This window comes from Ylistrum balloti, unplaced genomic scaffold (assembly GCF_031769215.1).
Source record: "Ylistrum balloti isolate Yb309-2 unplaced genomic scaffold, AGI_CSIRO_Ybal_v1 Utg370066, whole genome shotgun sequence".
Lineage (NCBI taxonomy): Eukaryota > Metazoa > Mollusca > Bivalvia > Pectinida > Pectinidae > Ylistrum > Ylistrum balloti.
The window spans coordinates 1,797,002-1,824,477 of record NW_026782111.1 but is presented as its reverse complement, the minus strand read 5'-3'; the positions used below and the strand labels follow the sequence as shown (position 1 = coordinate 1,824,477).

The following is a 27,476-nucleotide window of genomic DNA, read 5'->3' as shown; positions in this document are numbered from 1 at the left end:
CTAAATTTCGTCTCGAAAGAATGTACATGAGTTTACGTAAAATAGCTAATTGCTTAGAGGCAGAGTTTATGCTGGCGATATGGGCATTCCATTTACAGTCAATACTATATGTCAGTCCGAGATATTTATGTCTGTCAGTCGCATGAATTGTCGTTCTATTGAATTTGAAATCTGGTATGCTAGGTAAGGCACGGCAAGAAAAAAATCATAATTTCAGTCTTGTTGGTGTTGAAGGACTAAGCCATTCCTCAGACCACTCCTGTAACTTTCGAAGGTCACTATTAACTGTTGTCTCAATGTCTGGCGATGAATAGGAGCGAGATGTGTCGTCAGCGAAAAGTCTTGTCAAAGAGTTAAGAGTTTCTGATGAGTCATTGATATAAATTACAAAGAGAAGAGGCCCTAAGACTGATCCCTGAGGAACCCCAGTTTTGGTATACCCAGGGTTTGAACAATTATTACGGAGAACAACGGATTGCTTACGATCTAGAAGATAACTCGAAAACCAGGAAAGTAATTTACCAGATATGCTATAACTACGAAGTTTTAAAATCAGACCTTCGTGCCAGACGCGGTCAAACGGATTTGAGAAATCACAAAATACGAGGACAGTATGGTCTTTCTTTTCTAGTGCGTCTAGTATGGTATGATAGAGTTCGATGAGTTGAAAGGTGGTAGATTGGTTAGGAAGAACGCCAGATTGTAAAGGATAGATCAGATTATTATCGTGAAGATGATTATAAACGTGTTTGTGAACCACTCGTTAGAAGATTCTGGAGAGACAACACAACAAGGAGATAGGCCGATAGATCTCTACAAGTGAGGGGTCTTCTTTATGTGGATGGGTACGACATTTGCTGTTTTCCACTGGGAGGGAACATAGACGAGTGTATTGATTTGTTAAAAAGGATACTGAGAGGAAGAGAAATGTGCCAATGGTTTAAGTAGTTTATGACCGATTCCGTCGGGGCCTGAGGCTTACACGACACGACAACTGTCTGAGAAGTGACGCCGTATTACAACGTATAAGCTACGATATGTGTCTTCCTTGTCACTCTATCCTCTTTAAAATGTGTTTTTTAAACAGTTTAAATTCATTTGATGACCAAAAGATGCGCTTCTATTCATTGTTTTTGTTTTTCATGAAAACCTTAGTTTTCTCTGGTTCGATATGGCCCCAACAGCAGACATTTTGGCGGATACATATCAAGATGTCGAAATTTAGTGTCGCAGTCAGAGAAAATTCGGTCTAGAACTTGTTGACGACGAAAAAAAATATAAAAAATACACGTCAAGTTCTGTTAGAATAGATTGGTTGTGTCGCATGAACAGTTTGAGACTCTCTATCGGGTAGAGGAGGTCAAAGGTAGATTTTTAATGTCTGATAGCGTTGCAGATTACCCTGTTGAATAGCCATGTTAAACGAAACTCCACATACATCTACATGAAGAAATTGACCTATCATACAAATATTGCCCATGAATAGCTCTTATAACAAAACCAGTAGATTTAAGTATGACGTTACAGAAGCCATACAATGCGTTCTTTTGTTCTAACGAAATTAAATATTCCTATGAAGAGATAAATCACGTTAATCAATTTGTTCCGTCTTTTATTTATTTTTTTTTTAAACATTGTATATCAATCCTTAACAATCCCATAAACAGACTAGTCACCATAATAATATCAATTTCATTGGATTATCATAAAAAAAAACAAAAGCAAAAATCGTCATAAGAATCAACAGTCTGTATCTCGATAAAAGCATCAATGTGCCTAAACAAAGTTTCATCATATTACCATCAGTATGACCAAAGAGCTAACTATGGAAATAACTTCTTTGTTTGGTTTATCGCCTGGGTCATTTTGAGGCGGGGTCTCTTTGAAGTAGATCGTGGCTACATCACTGAACAACATATGAGAGGCCCGTCGAAAGTTATCCAGACCGACAAGGGTAATGTGGCTTGCTTCAAGACACCTCCATGTCAGCACAGACCAGTCTATTTCTCAGCTTGGTGAGAGACACAAAGGTCTAAATGAAGCGTCATTTAACACCCATTGGATCATTACGATTACTAATTACCAATAAGGTAGCATAGGTCAAAGCACTGACTGATCCGAGCAACTTAAACCCCATAAGATTGACAAATTTATTGAGATAGATAAATCAGAATCACAATTATAGAAATAAACACTATTTCAATTAAATAAACACTCCTATTTCTGAAGAAAAATGAGAAATTTCTTTTGAACATACACATGTATGAAAATTTCAATGTATTTTATAGGGCAAAATCCCATCTGAAATACAATTTTTCTGCAGAAGAAAGAACATTTTTAACGAATACATAAAAGATAAATTATGAATGTGAATAATTGGGAATACTGGCTTTAATCCCACTACACAAATAGACATCAGGAATGATATTAATAGATTAATATAAAAAGACATATTTCAATGTTTTTTTAAAAAACAAAACCAATTTTGTTTTGAAATACAGACAGGCTTCAATTTAATACAACCTACAATGGATATTAAATTATTTTTAATTATAAAGCACATATACATGATAACTAATATTCAATCGTAGAGAAATGTGAAAAAAATCCCCTTACACTTTCATTATAAACATAGTGTGACAGTTCCTTTGATAGTTTCATGTCATCAATGCTAGGTGTATCATAACTTACTTGTACCATTAGCTAAATTAAAGTGAAACTTGAGTAAAATGCCTTTTATTTTTACGTTTTTTCTATAATTGTATATATATCTACAAAATGTACCACATTGTAAACAATGTCTTTTGGTTTTGGCTAAATATGCACATCAAGAATTAAACCAATATTAATGAAATTGAAATTTCTTACTGTTCATCAACAGACTGGATATATAAATGATAACCTCATGAATAAAAACATATGCAGAACACACATCACCTTAAAACAAAAAATCTTCCCTTCATGATTAAGCTGCAGTAGGAAGAGGCAGCATAAATCAATGCATGTCTGCATTACCAGCAACAATTTTTAAAAGGCTATAAATTATTGATAAATCTTTTCTCAGTCTGATTATCTTGTTCAATTTAAGCTTATATACACACTGGTAAACACAATATATGTGTATTCTGAGTAATGATTCCATTTCATTTTGACTACAAGTATTTTGAAATTCGTGGATTTGCGTTTAAAAGGCTTGAATACTTTGTCGAAAGTTTGTCCTTACAACAAAAGAATTACCGATTATATTCTTGATTCAATGTGATCCAATAAACTACAGCTTAATAACACTTGATTGTTTTTCCTTTAAATTAATATGAAGTTTGATCAGAATTGGACGCAAGATTTCTGTCCCTCACTGACCCATAACAGCTACAATACAACTTATATTAAAGTTAATCAAATTGGGAAACAGAGAATCAGGAATAACAAGAGCATTTTTAAACAGATTTTAACAAGAAAGTATGTATATAAATGGTTCATTAATGCTATATTAATGGTGAAACACTTGAAAATTCCACAATATTTTTACCTTTCACCTTTCCTTCATCTCTCATAGCCATGAGGGAATTATGTTGAACAATGTACCCTTGTATAAAGAAATCTTGAACATGGCAACTCAAAGTAATATCCCACAATAACAAAAGCATGATGGTAATCACCTTGTATTGAATGGCATTATTCCAGGTATCACTACTTTTCTAATCCCCTTCTTCTTTCATATCACTTAATCATACTACCTGCATTTTCTATTTGTGGATAATCACATATCAGCTCCCTCACATCTATTCACATTCTCCTAAACTATTTAATTCTATATATTTTTTTCTCATTTATGCCATTTCCTGCTCCTCCTCAACCCCCAAACCACTCTGCCACAAAATGAAAAAAGCATTTCTTTTTAACATATCATGAAGGTATTATGAACAAAATGATATTTTGGGGTTTTGTATTATTAACAATACCTTCACAACAACTACAAATCTTTAAATGCTGAAATTTTTAACCTTTCAGGAAGAGAAATTTCAAATTTCCAATTAAATGAGAATGTTGATTGTTTCGTCTTGCTCTAACAACACTTGCTGCCACAGCACGGAGGCGGCACAACATTCTCTCCCTTCTTAATCTTTTCGTCCAGGTAAACAAAGGGATCATCAGGCTGAAAAACATAAGAACACTATTTTATGGATGACAGATTAGTCATTGTTGATGTGGAAAGCTCCAGAGCTATGCCATTGACATGCTGTAGTTGTCATGCTCTTGGGAATTTTCATAGAAATCAGGAATTAAAGGAAACATAAAGAGATAATATAATGACAAGGAGAAAAAAGGCAAGAAAGCAGCATGGAGAAAGCAATGATTCCATTAAAAACAAAAATCTATTTCCCATGCATATATTTTCAGATCTGGTTATTGAGCAGAATTTGATTAGAGAGGCTTACAGAGAAAGCCTGATATAGCTATATAACCAAAAAATTATAATGTCAGTAAATAAATACTGTTACATTTCATTTTGTGGTGATAGGACAAAGGAGACTTACCATAAATCAAGGAGACTGGCCATAGTAACAGGAGACTGACCATAGTCAGAGGAGACTGACCACAGACACAAGAGACTTACCACAGTTAGAGGACTATGGAAACAAGAGACTTACCATAGTTAGAGGACTATGGACACAGGAGACTGGCCATAGTTTGTAGAGACAGACCATAGACACAAGAGACTTACCATAGTTAGAGAACTATGGACACAGGAGACTGACCATAGTTTGTAGAGACAGACCATAGACACAAGAGACTTACCATAGTTAGAGAACTATGGACACAGGAGACTGATCATAGTTTGTAGAGACAGACCATAGACACAAGAGACTTACCATAGTTAGAGGACTATGGACACAGGAGACTGGCCATAGTTTGTAGAGACAGACCATAAGACACAAGAGACTTACCATAGTTAGAGAACTATGGACACAGGAGACTGACCATAGTTTGTAGAGACTGACCATAGACACAAGAGACTTACCATAGTTAGAGAACTATGGACACAGGAGACTGACCATAGTTTGTAGAGACAGACCATAGACACAAGAGACTTACCATAGTTAGAGGACTATGGACACAGGAGACTGGCCATAGTTTGTAGAGACATACCATAGACACAAGAGACTTACCATAGTTAGAGGACTATGGACACAGGAGACTGGCCATAGTTTGTAGAGACAGACCATAGACACAAGAGACTTACCATAGTTAGAGAACTATGGACACAGGAGACTGACCATAGTTTGTAGAGACAGACCATAGACACAGGAGACTTACCATAGTTTGAGAACTATGGACACAGGAGACTGACCATAGTTTGTAGAGACTGACTATAGACACAGGAGACTGACCATAGTTAGAAGACTATGAACACAGGAGACTGACCATTGTTAGACGATTATGGACACAGGAGACTGAGCATAGTCAGGAGAGACTGACTATAGACACAGGGGACTGACCATAGTCAGGAGAGACTGACCATGGACACAGGAGACTGATCATAGACAAAGAGGAATGATCTGACAAGAAAAAAATAACTGGTCTGACAAATATGACTGACCATGGGCAAAGGAGTCTGACCATAGATAAAGGAGATTGACTATAAATAAAGAAGACCAACTATGGGAAAACATCAATTTGTAGATATTATCTAATTCAGATAAAAATATTTCATAATGCAGTTTGTAATTTACCTGGGAATCTGCACTGCCATCTGATGTGCCACATGATTTCTTCACTGCTGGTTGAAAATCAAACTCATCACAAAATCTGGAAGACTTTAGAGCTGTTGTAATACTTCCATCTACAGAACTGATGTCATTGGTCTAGTGTAAGGCAAACAATAGATTATCAAATCTTTTTAGACCATTTAAACAAATGCATAGCTCTTACAAACAACCAGTTTTGGTTAACAGCCAATAAATACCTGTGAAAGTTCTTTCTCAAGTAAATTAATCATAAAAGGCATAGATACATGTATGTAAAAACTCTTTCTGTTCCGTCATTCAGAAATTAAAGATGAATATAAAATCAGAGGGTGAAAAATACATTATTTTCAGTCCGTATTTGGATAGTCTTGTAATATCCACATTCATTTGTAATGTAAAATCACCAATTTTTGTGGGGCTTATATTTTGTGGATTTGAAAAAAAATCTTGCTTATGTTGTCACTTTATTCTGTGTCTACTTATACACTGTAGCTCAATTAATCACTTTTTTAATTTTGTAATTTTATCATTTCATGAACATGCAAGTTAGTGGATAAAAAGTAACAACAAAAATCAATGAATATAAATCCCTCACAAAAATGAACAACTTTACAGTAAACATTTTTTATTGTGTCCACTACATTATTTTATTTGTGTATACCTCATTTTTATTGTGTATAAGACATTTTGATTGTGTATACTTCATTTTTGATTGTGTATACTTAATTTTTATTGTGTATGCTACATTTTTAATTGTGTATAACACATTTCTTATTGTGAATACTACATTTTTTATAGTGTACACAACATTTTTTATTGTGAATACTAAATTTTTAAATTGTGTATGATACATTTATTATTGTGAATACTACAAATTTTAATTGTTTCTGATACATTTTTTATTGTGAATACTAAATTTTTCATTGTGTACACAACATTTTTTATTGTGAATACTACATTTTTTAATTGTGTATACTACATTTTTTATTGTGAATACTACATTTTTTATTGTAAATACTACATTTTTTAATTGTGTATACTACCTTTTTTCAATTGTGTATACTACATTTTACCTAAACCAACAAGTCTTATCAATCAAGTTGATAAAATGTAACTGTTTTGTCCAAATCTGCAACCAGTATCTGTCCGTCCGTCTGTCTGAGAGACAGACAGACAGACAGACAGACAGACAGACAGACTGATATATTGGTAGATAGAGAGGCAGATAGCATTATACTGTTATACTTTTTAAGAGGAAAAATTAATTTTGTGAATACAAATTTTTCAAGCTTTACAATAATGGTATCTTTAATAGAAGCCATACTTTGAATCTGTTTTTGTAGTCAAAGGTGAACACCTCTTCGTAGCATGGTATATCTCCATTGTATATCACCTGGGTTGCCTCACATTTTTTTGACGGCAGTTTGAACAACCGGTATGTCACAGAAGCAAATTTAGCATCACCTGTAACACCACAAATGATACAAAATTTTTACTGTAAATTCAAAACAAGAGGCCCAATGGGCTGGCATTGCTCATCTGGCTAATTTAGCTATTCAGCCATTTAGAAAAGACTTTGAAAATAAATAAATATAGAAATAACAATAAATAAACAATTTCTGATATAATTTCCCTTATTAAGTCCCTGCCTTGAGGTCAAACAGTGGTCAGATTCACTATTCAAAGAAATTGCCTCAGACCAAACTTGGACAATATCCTTGCATGAAAGAAGGACTTTTAAGAAGTTGAGCCCACCACTCCAGCCCTGGGAGCCAGAATGCACTGTTTTTACAGAACTTAGTCCCTTTCATCCAAAGATACTTCAAACCAAATTTGGGCAATACCCATTTATTCTTATAGGAGGAGTAAGATTTTTTTAAAAATTCCAAAATTTTCCTTTTTGGGCCTTGTCTTATACCTAAAATATGTACGAACATTTCCAGCTTATCAAAATCAAAATATTTCCATACTATGATCCTCGATTGTATAACATTGACTGTAGTAGTTTATTAAGATATTAAGAAAAATAGGTTGACGGGAGAACTCTGAAACAAACTTGCAATGAATAAAGTAATTGAAATTCATTGGCTCTAAGTTTTCCATGTATAGAGATTTTATGTGACCCCGAAATACAGGACATCTAAATAGTCAATTGTCAAGGGAGGTTACTGACCTAAGACTGCCTTGAAATCATCACGGTCAACAGGAATCGGTGTGGCAGTGACCATGTAGGGCTTGCTAAAACCAATTTCACTGGCCAGGTTGTGAAGTTCTTTCCACCAAAGTGCTCCGGCTATACACTCACCTGTACACATAAATCAAAGCTTACTCCTGACACTGCATCACTACATGTAAACATTAAAACTTGAACGAACATGCATTGAATTATCTCAAACAAAAAAGTATGAATCTCAAGTTTCATGTAAATTTTTTATCAACATTATATACCTTATGTAATTAAAAATTCCTATTTTGTCAAAAATCAAAGGGAAAGATAAAGAAAATGAAAATGGCTTATTTGTCCCAAAAATTCATCACTTTTGTTTTATACTGTACTGGCTCTTGCTTTTTAACAATCTCATATAGTGAAGCCAAGGGAAGTAACTCTGACTGATCAGCATGCTTTTCACATTCCATATATTGCATATACAGAAATTTCGACTAAATAAAATTTGAGTCATTCAAACTAAAATTAAAAAGATATTAAAAAGATATAGAAAGGGAAAAATTGGGACATGGAAATTATTTTGACTCCAGCGATTTTGAGACAACAAGTTTCAACTCTATATGTTTACTAAAATGTACAAATGATACAATGGAAGGACGAAAGACAGCATTAATCACTTTAGTTTATTGTAATTCAACTGTGCCTGAACAAGGGATATATTTAACATAATGTACTAAACAGATTAAAGACTTAAATTTAAGATTATGTGTACATTTTTGTAACTTTGTTTCAGTTCGTCTGGGCTTTGCAATCATGTCATACACAACTGTCAAGCATACAGAATTTGCTGCCAAGGAACCTAGCATTCAAAGTAAATTTTGTAATTTAATGGACTTGTCAACGAAAAAATAAGGTCACAATATGGTATAGAAATAAGTGGCCTCTCACATCTGCCAGTATTCAAATTACCTACCCCATAAAACTTTATGTTTGCGTACAGATTCTTCTAAAGTTCGATCTGCATAAACATCACTGAAAAACAGTTCCCCACCTTCCTGAAATCATGAAAACAAGCAGAAACATTGAATTTTACACAAAATTTTGGTAGGATGTCATTTGCCTGATCAGGAATAATTTAAATTCCCATATTGAACCTTGCCTTCTACTCCTTGGAGTGGGTCTGACCTAACATTAATTCAAAATCGACTTCTCTTCACACAAGGATTCTTCAAACTAAATTTGAACAAAATAGAACCATTCTAACAAATCTTGCTGCATGTCCTTTATCAAACCCTGCCCCGCCTTCCCACAAGAGGAATCAGACCCAACATTTATACAAAATTGTGTCTCCTTACGTAAGGAATGAGGTAAGAATCTGCTCAGTCATTTATAACAAGTAACGATTTGTATAAAATGAATGGTGTATACATAACAGGACAAAGCACCATCCATTTACCTTAAGGACATTATAGGATTCCTGTAGGACAGCTCTCTTATCAGGGGACAAGTTCACCACACAGTTGGAGCTGGAAACGAATGATACAAAAAAAAATATATATATATCACGAAAATTTGAAGTTTACGTTTACCAGAAAATATAAAAAAATTCTTTATTAAAGCTCTATTGATAGAGCATTATCTTGGATGCTCCAAGTTATTACATCCCACTCAGCTTGAACAACTTGTATATTGTTTCCTCACATACTTCACCAGCTAATCCCTTAGTTCCATGTAGAATGCACCAGGCAGGTGTTAGTTATATGACAGGGGTTAAGCATGGACCAGGGGTCAGCTGCTCAGATTGATGGCATGCTATATTTTTGTCTTTGAAGGTCAATACCACACACCTATAGGTTGACATAGTGCAATTTTAACCTTCCAGCCTTCGGACTTCATTATGGGGGATTAATTCTCATCTATCTTAACCGAGATAAGAGAGGGATTCTCCCTTCTCTGCCTATGTGGGATATGCTTATTCTATAACTGCTTACCTGTTCATGAAAATCTTGCTGTTAGCAAGTGACTCCATCTTGTGTACAAATTATACCAGCTCACAATGAAGAGATTGAGTCGTTCTTTAAATTTGAGGCATACCTAAGGTATATCATACCTTTTTCATCTTTTTAAATGTTGCTTTATTTAAAACTTTGGTTTTGACCTAAATTCTGCACTCTCAGGTACAGCATCTTTATTCTACGTAACTTACAGTAACAGATGGTTGTCTCTGCTAATCTTACACAGGGTAGGGATACACAGCTGGCAAACGCAATGACGTTACTCACAACAGGGTATATCATCACTGTATGTAGCATAACCATGTCGCAAATTAATAACATCATCAATTTTGACTCACATTTCATGGGACATAATTGATTATAGTGGCGCAATGAATAAGTTTCAAGTCAACTTACAATTTCTTTTCTTTTAAAGTAATTATATATAAGTAAGAAAAATAATTGACCATAATGCCTGTTCCATGAAGTTTGATATCTCATGCCTTGTGTCAGAGTTTGGCTGGCCTCAGCATGAAGCTGTCAGCGCTGACCAGCAAATTCCCACAGGTGTCAAGGTGGATTACGATATCCCTGTTCAGGGACTCATGTAAGACTCTATTAGTCTCATAGCAATATATTAACATTGATGCTTTGTACTAGTAATGATTGTCCACTCCTACAAGTATGTGTCATTTACTTACACAATGATGTCGTAGTTGTTTGATGGCAGCCCGGCCTCGCTGAGTTTCTCTATGTAACCTTTTACAAAGTCAATATTGGGTTTGGTGTACCCAAACTTCTTGGTGTGATATCCAATGTACTCGCGGGCCACATCAAGCTGTACAATGTTAAAACAAAATAAAGATGATTATCTTTAAAACAAGTAACTAGAAACTAATCACACTTACTCTGACCTTATGGCAGTATTAACTGTCTAGATTGCCATGAAAACATATATATTTTTTTTTATAATTATTTTATTTTCAAGATTTTAGGACATATAAACGTATACAGTATTCATATACATCCACTTACACCATTACACATCATCCATACTCACACCATTACACATCATCCATACTCACACCATTACACGTCATCCATACTCACACCATTACACGTCATCCATACTCACACCATTACACGTCATCCACACTCACACACTTACACGTCATCCATACTCACACCATTACACATCATCCACACTCACACCATTACACATCATCCATACTCACACCATTACACGTCATCCACACTCACACACTTACACATCATCCATACTCACACCATTACACATCATCCACACTCACACCATTACACATCATCCATACTCACACCATTACACATCATCCATACTCACACCATTACACGTCATCCATACTCACACCATTACACGTCATCCACACTCACACACTTACACATCATCCATACTCACACCATTACACATCATCCACACTCACACCATTACACGTCATCCATACTCACACCAGTACACAACATTACACATCATCCACACTCACACCATTACACGTCATCCATACTCACACCATTACACGTCATCCATACTCACACCATTACACGTCATCCATACTCACACCATTACACGTCATCCACACTCACATCATTACACGTCATCCATACTCACACCATTACACGTCATCCACACTCACACCATTACACGTCATCCATACTCACACTATTACACATCATCCATACTCACACCATTACACATCATCCATACTCACACCATTACACGTCATCCACACTCACACACTTACACATCATCCATACTCACACCATTACACATCATCCATACTCACACCATTACACATCATCCATACTCACACCATTACACATCATCCATACTCACACCATTACATGTCATCCACACTCACACACTTACACATCATCCATACACACACCATTACACATCATCCATACTCACACCATTACACATCATCCATACTCACACCATTACACATCATCCATACTCACACCATTACACATCATCCATACTCACACCATTACACATCATCCATACTCACACCATTACACGTCATCCACACTCACACACTTACACATCATCCATACTCACACCATTACACATCATCCATACTCACACCATTACACATCATCCATACTCACACCATTACATGTCATCCACACTCACACACTTACACACCATCCATACTCACACACTTACACCATTACACATCATCCATACTCACACCATTACACGTCATCAACAATCACACCATTACACGTCATCCACACTCACACCATTACACGTCATCCATACTCACACCATTACACGTCATCCACACTCACACCATTACACGTCATCCACACTCACACCATTACACGTCATCCACACTCACACCATTACACTTCATCCACACTCACACCATTACACGTCATCCACACTCACACCATTACACGTCATCCACACTCACACCATTACATGTCTCCCATACTCACCCCATTACACGTCATCCACACTCACACCATTACACGTCATCCATACTCACACACTCACATGTACATTTTCTCATTTTTTCTTCTTTGCCGCCGCCGTCGTCGTCGTCGTCGTCATCATCATCATCATCATCAACATTCAACAAGCAGTAGTTTACAATAATCAGTTATCAAGATTTCATCCTCATTCAATCACAATTAACGTCCTTATTCATCATTATCATCCATCATTATCATCAGCCTCATCCTCATAATCAATCATCATATTTATCATCATTCCTCATCATCATCATCTGTATTCATAATACCAGCATCTATCAGTATCATCAACATCATCCTCATCATCCTCATAATCAATCATCATATTCATATAAACATATTTTTACAACTCATACAACTCAAAGACCCTGTTTAATTTGAAGAATTTCATTGGCCCCTGCCTAACTTAAAATAAAACATTTGAACTCACTTGAATCAAATACACTGTTACCTGAAAGTTTTCCCAAGGTAACGCTGAGTTTGAGATAATGAGAGACTGTACCATGTTCTATTTAGTGTTTTTTTTTATAAAGATTTGAAATATAGATGTTGTCATGATAATATATAGTTATCATAAAGGTTTACACATATGTGTTCACGGATGGTTTACATACTTTGTTAAACGTTTGGACTGTTGGTGATTTTCATGATGACGACTATATGCACGTATTTTGCCTTGTTATAATTCAATGTAACCTTGTGCCATTGATGGGCACATAGATTTAAATAGGACATATTTGCAACTGATGAATTAAGTAATATTGTGAGATTATCTTGTTAAATATTATTTATACAAGTATATATATCGATATATAGAGCATTGATTTTGAAATTCGACTATACAGGACTCAAATATACTGAAATGCTTTTGTTGGTCAATCAGGTATCTTAAGCTTAATTAGAAAGGGAAATTGCTAAAAGTCAATCAATTTCCCAATTCAAGAATTCACAATAAAATCCATGCATTTCACAAATCTTTAATATGCTCCATTTGCAAGCTCTTTCTTTCCAGCAGTGATTTTGTTTTTTTTACAGACCTGAGCACGTTTTCTATTCCTTTTTTCGGCGTCGTGTTTCTGTTCCTTGTTTACAATACTCCTGTAGCTTTTCCATCACACTACTACCATTTCCAAAGTACTACCATAGCAGTTAAGTCTAAGTATAACTTCCCACTCGAAAAACATTTGTAAATCATTTGGTCTAAAATTCTATGGATCATATGTTTTATAAATAAACAAAAGAACAAACTGAAGAGATTGTGGTGACCACCACTGTTTGATCTTTATTTGTTCCTTTTCTCTTCTCTCCTCTGATTTTGTTCTTACTGATACAAAAAAAGAATATCCCTTTGCGTAAATAGCGATGACACCAAGATGGTCACCTCACAGCCATTTTGTTTTTGTGATCAAACCTAAAATCAAACAGGCACATCATGGGACCAAGGAAAGCTTGACTTTGGAATTTGAGAAAGATCCATCCAATGCTTCTCAAAATAGCTAGAACAAACTTTCTTTGTAAAAATGAAAGATGGCAATCTGTTGGCCATTTTGTTTTTCTGATCAGTCCCAAAACTGAATGGGCACATGCAACTAGGAACCAAGGGGAACCTACTTATGAAATTGAAAAAGATCCATCCAGTACTTCTCAAGAAATTGCATTAAGAAAATTCATTGTAAAAATCCAAGGTAGCCACCGGTCAGCCATACTGTTTTTCTGTTCAGATCCCAAATCAACCATGCACAACAAGAGACAATGAGGAACCTTTATATGAAGTTTGACAAAGATCCATCCAGAACATCTGACGAAACAGCGATAACAAAAGTTGTTTCTACACACTAAGATATATTTCAATATCATGATTTAATTGAATCTTGATATCAAAATTATAAATAAATAAAATACCATCTATTTTTTAAGTAAATGGCTTTGTACGTAAAATTCAAAATTACATTAACTCAATATCACTTCCCTATCGGCTGTGTGTCATACTCATTCTGTATACATGTGATATCATCATTTCAACATGCTAAATATATGTAGTTATTGGTCAGAGAGGACAGTCTTCAGTTATTTTATCAAGGCGATCAGTACTCAGGTTTATTAGGTAATTATTCAACGTACATGCCACAGGGCATCACTTCTTTTTTCGCATTTTCATCTGAAACTCATTTCAAATCATCTATTACTGATAAAAACCACTCAACCGTGAAGTAACCTTGTATGGTATACAGAAAATAATGGTAAATAGAACAACCAGATAGATAAACGTTGATTGGACTCCGCCCGGCGACGGGCGGAGTCATGGAGACGATAAACCACCACCATCATCATCATCAGATAAACTCCCATTGTAATTAAGTGACTAAACAACTGATACAAACTCTTAGTGGTAACAGCTAAGATTTTTTTTGTGTTTATTGTTTATTTGTGTTTGAAAGCCATCAACAGCCAGGGTAAATTTGAGCTAAATGGTTTTATACAATTAATCTGGTAAATAACTTCTTCAGAATAAAAAAAGGATAACATGTGGGATAAAATTTACAAATGGCATATGTTAAGAAATTAATACAACCATATGATAAAAACTTCAAATGTTCAGTGAAATGAATTAAATGATAGAATTAAACTTGTTTATTGTAATAAATGACTAATTCGTTTTCATTACCTAAGAGAAACTATTTTCCAGTTATGACATAAAATTGTTACAGTAGACTGTAGCAAGTGTCATGATGTTTCTTTCAAAATCAAAACAAATTCCACTTTTTTAAAAATAAATCCAAGCTATTATATTCATAAACAACTTTGCATTTTCCAAGCATCATCAATAAAATTTTGGTCGTATTTTTGTGTTGTACTGTGTTATAACATTTCTGTAACAATTCCATAGTGTAAAAAAACCTGTTACCCTAGCATTATTTCCATCTAAGATGGAACTGCAAAATGGAACAGATTTGTAATTTGTATAACTGACCTTACACTCAAGGTTACTTAATAATATTTACAATAAAGTAGCACTTTCCCATCCTACGATTTTCAGAAAATATATGATGTTTCGAAATCAAAGTTACTATTCTAACAATATTAACTTGCTGTACCATTTGTTTAAAACATTATTATTTCCAAATCCTCTGCATATTACCAAACACTAACTCTAATAGGTCAGAAAGATATTTTCCAGAATTAAGAAATTCTAATTATATTCAATTGTATTAAAATAATTTTTAAAGTATTTTTGTGGAATACCTGTTCGTCTGTCATGTCTACTCCGGTCACATGACCTGTTGGACCAACCAGCTTGCTGAGGGCATAACAATCACGTCCGCTACCACTACCAAGGTCCAGAATCTTCATCCCCTCAAGTTTCTCTGGGATGACTAGCCCACATCCATAGTACCTGGTCACAACACCAAAATTTTCACGTTGGTTACAACCATTTTTCCCCCATTTTATAAGTTGGCTCAGTTCACATCAGAAATAACTTGCAGCAACAACTTCATAAATCAAGGGCAGATAACTTACTTTGAAGTAACAACTTCATAAACCAAGGGCAGATCACCTATTTCTAAGCAACAACTTTGTAAATTAAGGGCAGATAACTTACTTTGAAGCACCAACTTCTAAAACCAAGAGCAGATCACTTACTTTTAAGCAACAACTTTATAAACCATGGGCAGATAACTTACTTTGAAGCAACTGCTTTTTAAATCAAGGGCAGATAACTTACTTTGAAGCAACAACTTCATGAACAAGTTCTATTGCTTCTCTGACAGGTTTAGTGACCTTTCTTCCTGGAGCCACACATGCCTGGGTCTGTAGGTCATCCACTGTTTTAAGTTTCTTTCCATAATATTCCTTAACACTGTCTCGTACCTCAGATTCATCTGTGACAGAAGCCATATTATTGGTGTTGGTGTGAAATTCTGGAAAATCCTGGGGAGAAAAACAGGAAAAATACTGTACGATTATAACGGAAGATATAGAATACTCATTGTCAGAATTTTCATTTAATAAATCAGAAAAAGATACAAAAACACATATGTTATACTCTATCATATGGTGGTATACTGTTGTGCCTGGTGGTATACTTTTGTGTCTGGTGGTATATTGTTGTGCCTGGTGGTATACTGTTATGTCTGTTGGTATACTGTTATGTCTGGTGGTATACTGTTGTATCTGGTGGTATACAGTTATGTCTGGTGGTATACTGTTATGTCTGGTGGTATACTGTTGTATCTGGTGGTATACAGTTATGTCTGGTGGTATACTGTTATGTCTGGTGGTATACTGTTGTGCCTGGTGGTACACTGTTGTGCCTCGTGGTATACTGTTGTGTTTGGTGGTATACTGTTATGTTTGGTGGTATACTGTTGTGTCTGGTGGTATACTGTTGTGCCTGGTGGTACAATGTTGTGCCTGGTGGTATACTGTTGTGTCTGGTGGTATACTGTTATGTCTGGTGGTATACTGTTATGTCTGGTGGTATACTATTGTGTCTGGTGGTATACTGTTGTGCCTGGTGGTATACTGTTATGTCTGGTGGTATACTGTTATGTCTGGTGGTATACTGTTATGTCTGGTGGTATACTGTTGTTTCTAGTGGTATACTGTTATGTCTGGTGGTATACTGTTATGTCTGGTGGTATACTGTTGTGTCTGGTGGTACACTGTTGTGCCTCGTGGTATACTGTTGTGTCTGGTGGTATACTGTTATGTTTGGTGGTATACTGTTGTGTCTGGTGGTATACTGTTGTGCCTGGTGGTACAATGTTGTGCCTGGTGGTATACTGTTGTGTCTGGTGGTATACTGTTATGTCTGGTGGTATACTGTTATGTCTGGTGGTATACTATTGTGTCTGGTGGTATACTGTTGTGCCTGGTGGTATACTGTTAGGTCTGGTGGTATACTGTTATGTCTGGTGGTATACTGTTATGTCTGGTGGTATCCTGTTGTTTCTAGTGGTATACTGTTATGTCTGGTGGTATACTGTTATGTCTGGTGGTATACTGTTGTGCCTGGTGGTATACTGTTAGGTCTGGTGGCATACTGTTATGTCTGGTGGTATACTGTTATGTCTGGTGGTATACTGTTGTGCCTGGTGGTATACTGTTATGTCTGGTGGTATACTGTTATGTCTAGTGGTATCCTGTTGTGTCTAGTGGTATACTGTTATGTCTGGTGGTATACTGTTATGTCTGGTGGTATACTGTTGTGCCTGGTGGTATACTGTAAGGTCTGGTGGTATACTGTTATGTCTGGTGGTATACTGTTATGTCTGGTGGTATACTGTTGTGCCTGGTGGTATACTGTTATGTCTGGTGGTATATTGTTGTGCCTGGTGGTATATTGTTGTGTCTGGTGATATACTGTTGTGCCTGGTGGTATACTGTTAGGTCTGGTGGTATACTGTTGTGTCTGATGGTATACTGTTGTGTCTGTTGGTATACTGTTGTGTCTGTTGGTATACTGTTGTGTCTGGTGGTATCCTGTTGTGTCTGTTGGTATACTGTTGTGTTTGGTGGTAAACTGTTGTGCCTGGTGGTATACTGTTGTGTTGTGTGGTATACTGTTATGTCTGGTGGTATACTGTTGTGCCTGGTGGTATACTGTTAGGTCTGGTGGCATACTGTTATGTCTGGTGGTATACTGTTATGTCTGGTGGTATACTGTTATGTCTAGTGGTATCCTGTTGTGTCTAGTGGTATACTGTTATGTCTGGTGGTATACTGTTATGTCTGGTGGTATACTCTTGTGCCTGGTGGTATACTGTAAGGTCTGGTGCTATACTGTTATGTCTGGTGGTATACTGTTATGTCTGGTGGTATACTGTTATGTCTGGTGGTATACTGTTGTGCCTGGTGGTATACTGTTATGTCTGGTAGTATATTGTTGTGCCTGGTGGTATATTGTTGTGTCTGGTGATATACTGTTGTGCCTGGTGGTATACTGTTAGGTCTGGTGGTATACTGTTGTGTCTGATGGTATACTGTTGTGTCTGGTGGTATACTGTTGTGTCTGTTGGTATACTGTTGTGTCTGTTGGTATACTGTTGTGTCTGGTGGTATCCTGTTGTGTCTGTTGGTATACTGTTGTGTTTGGTGGTAAACTGTTGTGCCTGGTGGTATACTGTTGTGTTGTGTGGTATACTGTTATGTCTGGTGGTATCCTGTTGTGCCTAGTGGTATACTGTTATGTCTGGTGGTATATTGTTATGTCTGGTGGTATACTGTTGTGCCTGGTGGTATACTGTTAGGTCTGGTGGTATACTGTTATGTCTTGAAGTATATTGTTGTGTCTAATGGTATATTGTTGTGTCTGGTGGTATGTTGTAATGTCTGATGGTAAACTGTTATGTCTGATGGTATACTGTTATGTCTGATGGCATACAGTTGTGTCTGGTGGTATACTGTAATGTCTGATGGTATACTGTTATGTCTGATGGTATATTGTTGTGTATGATGGTATCCTGTTGTGTCTAGTGGTATACTGTTGCATCTGGTGGTATACTGTTGTGTCTGATGGTATACTGTTTTGTCTGGTGGTATACTGATGTGTCTGGTGGTATACTGATAGGTCTGGTGGTATACTGTTAGGTCTGGTGGAATATTGTTGTGTCTAGTGGTATACTGTTGTGTCTGGTGGATACTGTTTTGTCTGGTGGTAAACTGTTATGTTGTGTGGTATAGTGTTGTGTCTGGTGGTATACTGCTATGTTTGTAGGTATTGTCTGGTTATATACTGTTGTGTCTAGTGGTAAACTGTTGTGTCTGGTGGTATACTGTTGTGTCTGGTGGTATCCTGTTGTGTCTGGTGGTATCATGTTGTGTCTGGTGGTATACTGTTAGGTCTGGTGGTGTACTGTTAGGTCTGGTGGTATACTGTTGTGTCTGGTGGTATACTGTTATGTCTGGTGGTAAACTGTTATGTCATGTGGTTTACTGTTGTGTCTGGTGGTATCCTGTTGTGTCTGGTGGTATCCTGTTGTGTCTGGTGGTATACTGTTAGATCTGGTGGTATACTGTTATGTCTGGTGGTATCCTGTTGTGTCTGGTGGTATCCTGTTGTGTCTGGTGGTATACTGTTAGGTCTGGTGGTATACTGTTAGGTCTGGTGGAATACTGTTGTGTCTAGTGGTATACTGTTGTGTCTGGTGGTATACTGTTGTGTCTGGTGGTAAACTGTTATGTCATGTGGTATACTGTTGTGTCTGGTGGTATACTGCTATGTCTGGTGGTATTGTCTGGTTATATACTGTTGTGTCTAGTGGTATACTGTTGTGTCTGGTGGTATACTGATAGGTCTGGTGGTATACTGTTAGGTCTGGTGGAATATTGTTGTGTCTAGTGGTATACTGTTGTGTCTGGTGGTATACTGTTTTGTCTGGTGGTAAACTGTTATGTTGTGTGGTATAGTGTTGTGTCTGGTGGTATACTGCTATGTTTGTAGGTATTGTCTGGTTATATACTGTTGTGTCTGGTGGTATACTGTTGTGTCTGGTGGTATACTGTTGTGTCTGGTGGTATACTGATAGGTCTGGTGGTATACTGTTAGGTCTGGTGGAATATTGTTGTGTCTAGTGGTATACTGTTGTGTCTGGTGGTATACTGTTTTGTCTGGTGGTAAACTGTTATGTTGTGTGGTATAGTGTTGTGTCTGGTGGTATACTGTTATGTTGTAGGTGTCTGGTTATATACTGTTGTGTCTAGTGGTAAACTGGTGGTATACTGTTGTGTCTATGTTGTGTAGGTATTGTCTGGTTATATACTGTTGTGTCTAGTGGTAAACTGTTGTGTCTGGTGGTATACTGTTGTGTCTGTTGGTATACTGTTGTGTCTGGTGGTATCATGTTGTGTCTGGTGGTATACTGTTAGGTCTGGTGGTGTACTGTTAGGTCTGGTGGTATACTGTTGTGTCTGGTGGTATACTGTTGTGTCTGGTGGTATACTGTTATGTCTGGTGGTAAACTGTTATGTCATGTGGTATACTGTTGTGTCTGGTGGTATCCTGTTGTGTCTAGTGGTATCCTGTTCTGTCTGGTGGTATACTGTTATGTCTGGTGGTATCCTGTTGTGTCTGGTGGTATACTGTTGTGTCTGGTGGTAAACTGTTATGTCTTGTGGTATACTGTTGTGTCTGGTGGTATACTGCTATGTCTGGTGGTATTGTCTGGTTATATACTGTTGTGTCTAGTGGTAAACTGTTGTGTCTGGTGGTATACTGTTGTGTCTGGTGGTATCCTGTTGTGTCTGGTGGTATACTGTTGTGTCTGGTGGTATCCTGTTGTGTCTGGTGGTATACTGTTAGGTCTGGTGGTGTACTGTTGTGTCTGGTGGTATACTGTTGTGTCTGGTGGTATACTGTTGTGTCTGGTGGTATACTGTTATGTCTAGTGGTATCCTGTTGTGTCTGGTGGTGTACTATTAGGTCTGGTGGCATACTGTTAGGTCTGGTGGTATACTGTTGTGTCTGGTGGTATCCTGTTGTGTCTGGTGGTATACTGTTAGGTCTGGTGGTATACTGTTAGGTCTGGTGGTATACTGTTGTAGCTGTGTTCATTGGCATACTTTTCGGTTCAATGGTATACTAGGAAGCGTATTGAGTTGTATATTGTTGTGTCTGGTAGTATTCTGTTGTGTACGGTTGTATAACTATTATTGTCTAATGGTAAGCTTGTAAATGTAAATTGTCAGGTACGCTAGGGAACAATTGACCATTGTTAAAGACAAATTCAACAAATAAGATACCAAAGTATATTCACTTGCCCGTAAAGCCATTCAAGCTCTGTCTTTTGAAAATTGTAATCTGATCCATAAATTACTCATTTGTACAAAAGGGTCATCTTAGCCCTGACTTACCATTTTGTTGAGGAATAACAATTAAATAGTATCTCTCCAATTGAATTATCTTACAACGTTTGTGTAAAAAAAATATGCAGTTCTGTAGTAGTCACCACTGGGTTATTGTTAATGTGTATTTATCTGGAACATACATATATGTAATTTCTAAATATGATAAACTATACTAGCCCAAAGAATATACTTCCCTTTTGGAAGTGTTCCAGCTGTGACACTGTGCATTTCTATCATACATTTTTTTTTTTGTACCAAGTTCACGTTGATTTCAGCAGGGACGTATATATTAACGTACAAGGAAAAAATCAAGATAACAAACAGCAAGGTCTTTATCTATTCTGACAACGCTTTGTTATCAAATATAAACATGCCACCATTATGACCGTATGTTTTGTCACGTCATGATAATGATAACTTTGTGATTTTTTTTTTCAGAAACTGATGGAGCCTGCACGATATCACGTGCATTGTATATCCACAGTCATTCTGCAAGTAGATCTGTCATCACTTACAGGGGCCCAACAGTAAATAAACAGATATCATGCCATCAATATTTTACGAAAGCAGACAAAACATGAATAGACATATGATATGCAAATTACGTTGAATTATCGACATCTCAACGATATGACGTTATTCCGAACTCAATTTTGAGAACGTTTTGTAAACCTCATTATACAACCACACGTAGGACTGTGTCTGTCTCATGTAGTATAACGTTACCATCAATTATGTGCGGCGTTGACAAGGTGAATAGAAAATAGACAGTTTAAAATAGCAAAGTGCGCTACTGACAACTTACCTTACCTTACAGTGCGTAATCTTACAGTTGTAAGGTGATATAGCAAGTGAAGATTCTCGCTGCGTCGCGGTTAGCGTCATACATATGTACCAAGATAAATACTTTCGAAACCCTGATGAATACTGACGCAATCGTTTTAAAGATGTGGTTAAAATAGTGTACGCCTGCCCCAGTCCTGGCCCGGGTCCGATAACCGTACCAGGAAAGTAAGAAATAATCAATATATATATATAAAAAATATATATATATAATAAACCGTGAATGTTATAAATAAACATATTTCAGAGTTTTAAAAATCTGTCACTTTGTAGGCACAAAAATTCGTTTTCCAGATTTTCCGATATCGGCATTTTTTTCAGTGGTTGAAAACTTGTACGACGCATTCAACCGTGAAAATTTCCGATTTTTGCTTACTACAGTTAATTTACGGTTTGATTTCAAATATTTTGAAATTCCAGATAATAATTATACCAACATTATTGTAAATACACAAGTCTCACACAGAAAAGTGGTGTAATTCCTTACCTTGCACTTATTATTGCGGCGAGGATCGCGGGTCATTTGTTTTACACTTGATCACTCGACCAGGTCCAATGCTTTGAGGGGGAGCTCGAGGCCACTCCTTCAGTTTGTAAAAAAAAGATTTGTTCTCATTTAAATTAGTGAAAATATTTATTTCAGTAGAAACGAAACGAAACAAACTACTGTAATTCAATGTACAACAATTCTAGGTCTTATACACGTGTACCATTTCTTTTTCCCTTTTTATTATATATTATAAAAACTGTCACTGATGTTGTTCGTTTATTCGATTTTTAGTTTAAAGGAAAAATGAATAATAATGGATAATGAAAATATTGATATTATGTGTTATGTAACAGAAAAAATGTAGGCGGAATGCAGGACACAGGTTATTCATCAGTTTTGAGAATTGCTTAGTGGTGAAAAGAAGAAGAGCGGTTTCAGCACAAATCTAGCATACAGGTGAGGATCGTTGGACAGGTTTAGTAGAGGAGGTAGATAACGGAGATTTATATATATTTGTTTGTTAGAATAACAAAGGTAAAAGGTCATTTGTCAGTTTATTAGCATACGCGAATGATAAGAAATTAGGAAAAAAGGGGATTGATTATGGGGTTTTAGCTATTGTTTTCTTGGTAGAATTTTGTTTCAATGGGTTTGATGGGAGACTAATGTTAATTGTTTACATAGATTTATGAGAGTAGTATAGGAGGTGCGTTTCGCGCCATTTATGATCTTGATTTCATATTCCATGGGTCAAGACGTCAAGTGATCAGGTGGTCAAGCGGTCAAGGTAATGGTGATAAAGCTCGGGCGATTTTTTATCCACAAAACATATGTGTTTATAGAAATCGTTCTACATCATAAGAAAGTGCAGTCCAGCACAACCAGTCGTAAGAGTGTGACTACCCCATGGGTGCATGCATTCCTAACACACGAGTGTTCAGTCGGTAGGTAGGAAACCGACAACTCGTGGGAATCGAACCCACGACATTAGCGTAAAACATAAAGCCAAACATGGAGATTTTTATCAACACTGTAATACACAATCAATACAGTTATATAATAAATAACCTATAAATATTCATGGAAATCCGTCCATCACCAGGATTTTTAAACAAAAAGACAAAGTTATAATTCCTCAGTATTTTGATACTGGAAATATCCATATTAAAATTTTGGCAAACATCAGAGTGTAGTAATCTTAAGCAACACATATATATAAGGAATTTAGAGGATAGTCCATTATGTGCCTGTGGATTAGCTGAAAGTGTCCACCAGGTTTTACTGTATTGTGACAATTATACCGCAATCAGACAAAAAAAGTTATTAAAATAAGATATTAAAGTTAATGAAGAAATTATGCTTACTCAAAGCAGAAAAACGATAAAATCGTTTTATTCTAAATTTTATCAAAGTAAGTAAATGTTTGAGCTAATATCTTTGCACCTTTTGTTTTTAGAAATGTAAATCAGTTTGTAGTATTATATACTTATATTTAGCAATATAAGGTAACTTTTGTCTACCTATAAACAATTCATGACGTCATAATTCACCACATGTATATATATTAATTGTTAAATTTTATTATTATTCATTCCGTGTAAGTAAGGTGTTTCCATCTCCGGAGAATTATTTGCTATTATTTGTAGAAGCTCTGAGCTTGTTTTCCAATCCCATACGTATGAAATGTGTTAAGTCGTTGGATATTGAATAAAAAATTTGATTAGAGCAATAGATTTGTTAGTGATGGGTCAAATGTGAATTTTTCGAGTGACTAGGTTTATTTGGAGTGGCGGGGGTGTGTTTTCATTATAGCAGAGCAATACAAATATCTTGGATTGGGTTTGTACGAATAAAGTAAGCAAAGCTATTAATAATGTTAATATTGATGATTCTTTTTTTAAATAGAATTACCAAACGTATGTAATAAATAATAATAGTAAAATGGGTTTCACGTAGAACTGTGTCCTCGCCGCAAGGTCCGGTAAGATTCTTAGATTGTCTTATACTAAGGAAGGTTGAAGGTTCCACGCGCATAGGCATCAGACTGAAGGAGTGAAGGCCATGCCTTTAGTCTGATGCATATGCATAGAGGGAGACCCTTTAACACGTGACTGGGTCTGGGGGGGGGGGGGGGAGGGGGGGGGCGGGTCGTGTGTAACAAACGACCGGCGATCCTCGTCGCAATTATAACAAATGAAAGATAAGATGTGGATTACGCCTCTTTTCTGGGTTAAATTTATGCATTAACAATCAGATTGGTATAACTATTGTTTGGAATTTCAAAAATTCTTAGATTGAAACCGTTTAATAGTTGTACTTTGCAAAAAATCGGAAACTTCCACGGCTGATTTCGGCGTACAAGTTTTCATTCCATGAAAAAAAATCTCGATATCTAAATTAATTCAATCAAAGTGTCAGATTTTTAAATTATCAAAGTAGATTTATGTAGAAAATCCAAGATTAGATTAGATTAGATTTTTTTGTTCTGGAAATGTTGATTTTATCTTAACTTCCTGGTAGAGGATCTGGGCCGGACCGGCTACAGCGTACAAATTTCACCCCCACCTTTTTAAAATGCAAGTAGGATTAGCGTCTCTCTACGGACCAAGGGAGATAATCCATACACAGATACTTTGATTACTTCCTACTCACGGTCAGCTCAATACGATTTATAACAGTACTGTTTTGATAAAAATGACATTTTCGTGTAAGTATCAGGAATTAATTGTTGCATTGCAGGTCGCATAATTTGGTTGTATAATAATCATAACCATATTTACATACAGAGAGTACAACTGGTTCCTTATAATTATGGAAGATTGGTTGGAGGTTGTACGGTTCCAGTGGTGGCAAAGGCACGACTGACGCAAATGGTTTAACCACGGACTTATAATCTTTTCTTTGTCTGTGGTTTAACTGTTCATGACGAGACAATCTGGACTCGTTTGCTCGAAAGTTAGAGTTAACCAGCGGTTAGTGAAGAAATCAAATTGCTGCCACTGAACAAACAAGAGTGTTTCATGCAAAACGAGCACTCCAACAGTCTGACTTGTCTCAACAAATCTACACTGTGAAATGATAAACAATGTTCCCGATTTGGCTTAATCTATGTTCGAAAATTTTCACGAATCCATTATCCCAAACTAGCTTTTGAACAATCGGGGCCTGATGTGACACCTATCAGTTCTGTAACAAATTTTATTTTTATGTCTAGGTACCGTCTATCCTTGTATATTTCATTCTTATGACCTCTTGTAGAGAAACTGAAGAAAAAAAACCTAAATATTTTACGAACACTAAGTGTTGTAGACCTATAAGCATCTTTTATGATGGAATCCAAGGCTTTGTTCTCGCAAAATGGTGAGGGTGGGTGGGGGGGGGGGGGGGGGGGGGGGGGGGGGGTTGCGGCAACATCGGTGTCACTGATCTTGTTCAATATTGGGTTTCAATGTTATTGTTAAATTTCGGGGGGGGGGGGGGGGGGGGGGGGAGTTGCGGCAACATCGGGGTGTCACTGATCTTGTTCAATATTGGGTTTCAATGTTATTGTTAAATTTCGGGTTTTATTGATCTTGTTCAATGATAGGCGTTATGAAATTTTAAAGAATGCGATCTTGTCTCCCCTGGCACGTCTATATGTTTAGGCCAAAACGGTTTTGTGTTTTCGGTGCCTGCCTGAAAAGAATGAACAAATTAGGTTGGTACTGATTCGTATCAGAATGTCTATGGTGAAAATAAAAAGCCTTGCCAGCTTGTAGTATCATGTGTGAAGTTTCAAATTAATATATTAAACGATGTAGGATGCGTTGTGTTTATAGTCTAAGGACCCGGACAGATAGACAGATTGTCTGGGTATCACACAATACATGTTACTTGTTTTAGATAAAAATCTGTCCCAGTTTGTTTCGTTATCGGAGAATATCGAGGAAATATTTTCCTAATTTTTACTGAAATAGAAATAATTTCCTTGTCGCTATGAATTCTTATTAACACTGGTAAATAATAAGTTAGAACTACATTCCTCTCATATTATGCGTACATTATTTTTCGAAAATTTAGGCACAACTTTTCTCCTGGTCTAACAGAATTGGAAATGGTGAGGTAGTTTGTGCTGTGTCTCTTGATAACTTATGTGAATGAAATTGCCGACATTCTCCTTTTCCTGTTGGAGTATTACGACATTACCATGTAAAGGTTTGCCTGATATATCCTATTCTGCACGTGTGCTTATTCTAAAGATGACGACAAACAAAAGAAATTTAAAGTCACAATATGTACTTTGCCGAAGGTTAACTCGTGTCTCAAGTTTGTAGTATCAGTTACTAGGAGTGACGGAGATAGAGCCTGCAAAAACTATAAAGGTCAAAATGAAGGTCAGAGTGACCTAGTTTTGATACGCTACACACCACCCCATCAATGTGAAACTATATGCCAAGTATCAACTTCCAGTGGCTAGAAAATGCAGATAGGACAAGATAGCAGAAGGACGGCAGGCCGGACGTCTTGACTGAAGGACTTAACGCAAATCTATACCCCTACCCGCACCCCTATCCCCTTACCTCCCCTCTCCACCTCACCACACACACACACACACACACACACACACACACTCACTCACACACACACACAGATGGGAAATGTATTACAGGTAGTCAGTTAACTTAAACTCGTTCATTACAAGAGAAATGCGAATTGTCCTGGCCATAAATGAATTTCATTTTATCGAAGTTCTCTCCCTTTAAACATGTAAAACGTGAGAAAAAAATAAAACGAGAAAACTTTAGGAAAAACAACAGATCATCTATTTTATTACCAAGTATCTACCATTGAAATTAATGAACTAGTACGCCAGGAGGCATGACTCGATATCA

At 36.4% G+C, this 27,476-nt stretch overlaps 1 protein-coding gene across 2 annotated transcripts; it reads right to left on the bottom strand.

Annotated features, from left to right (window-relative positions):
• Nucleotides 1-1,598: 1,598 nt before the first annotated feature.
• Nucleotides 1,599-22,183, bottom strand: LOC132549612 (arsenite methyltransferase-like). Of its 2 annotated transcripts, none has more exons than XM_060213557.1 (10): nucleotides 22,083-22,183; nucleotides 16,150-16,355; nucleotides 15,669-15,819; nucleotides 10,613-10,749; nucleotides 9,374-9,443; nucleotides 8,891-8,972; nucleotides 7,924-8,055; nucleotides 7,075-7,214; nucleotides 5,736-5,867; nucleotides 1,599-4,156 (listed from the first exon to the last, which is right to left on the bottom strand). In XM_060213557.1, the coding sequence occupies exons 1-10, from the start codon at nucleotides 22,155-22,157 to the stop codon at nucleotides 4,067-4,069; spliced, it is 1,215 nt and encodes a 404-aa protein (XP_060069540.1). In that variant the 5' UTR covers nucleotides 22,158-22,183; the 3' UTR covers nucleotides 1,599-4,066. The 2 variants fall into 2 exon arrangements, with proteins under 2 accessions (XP_060069540.1, XP_060069541.1); XM_060213558.1 differs by having other exon boundaries at nucleotides 22,078-22,163.
• Nucleotides 22,184-27,476: the final 5,293 nt, after the last annotated feature.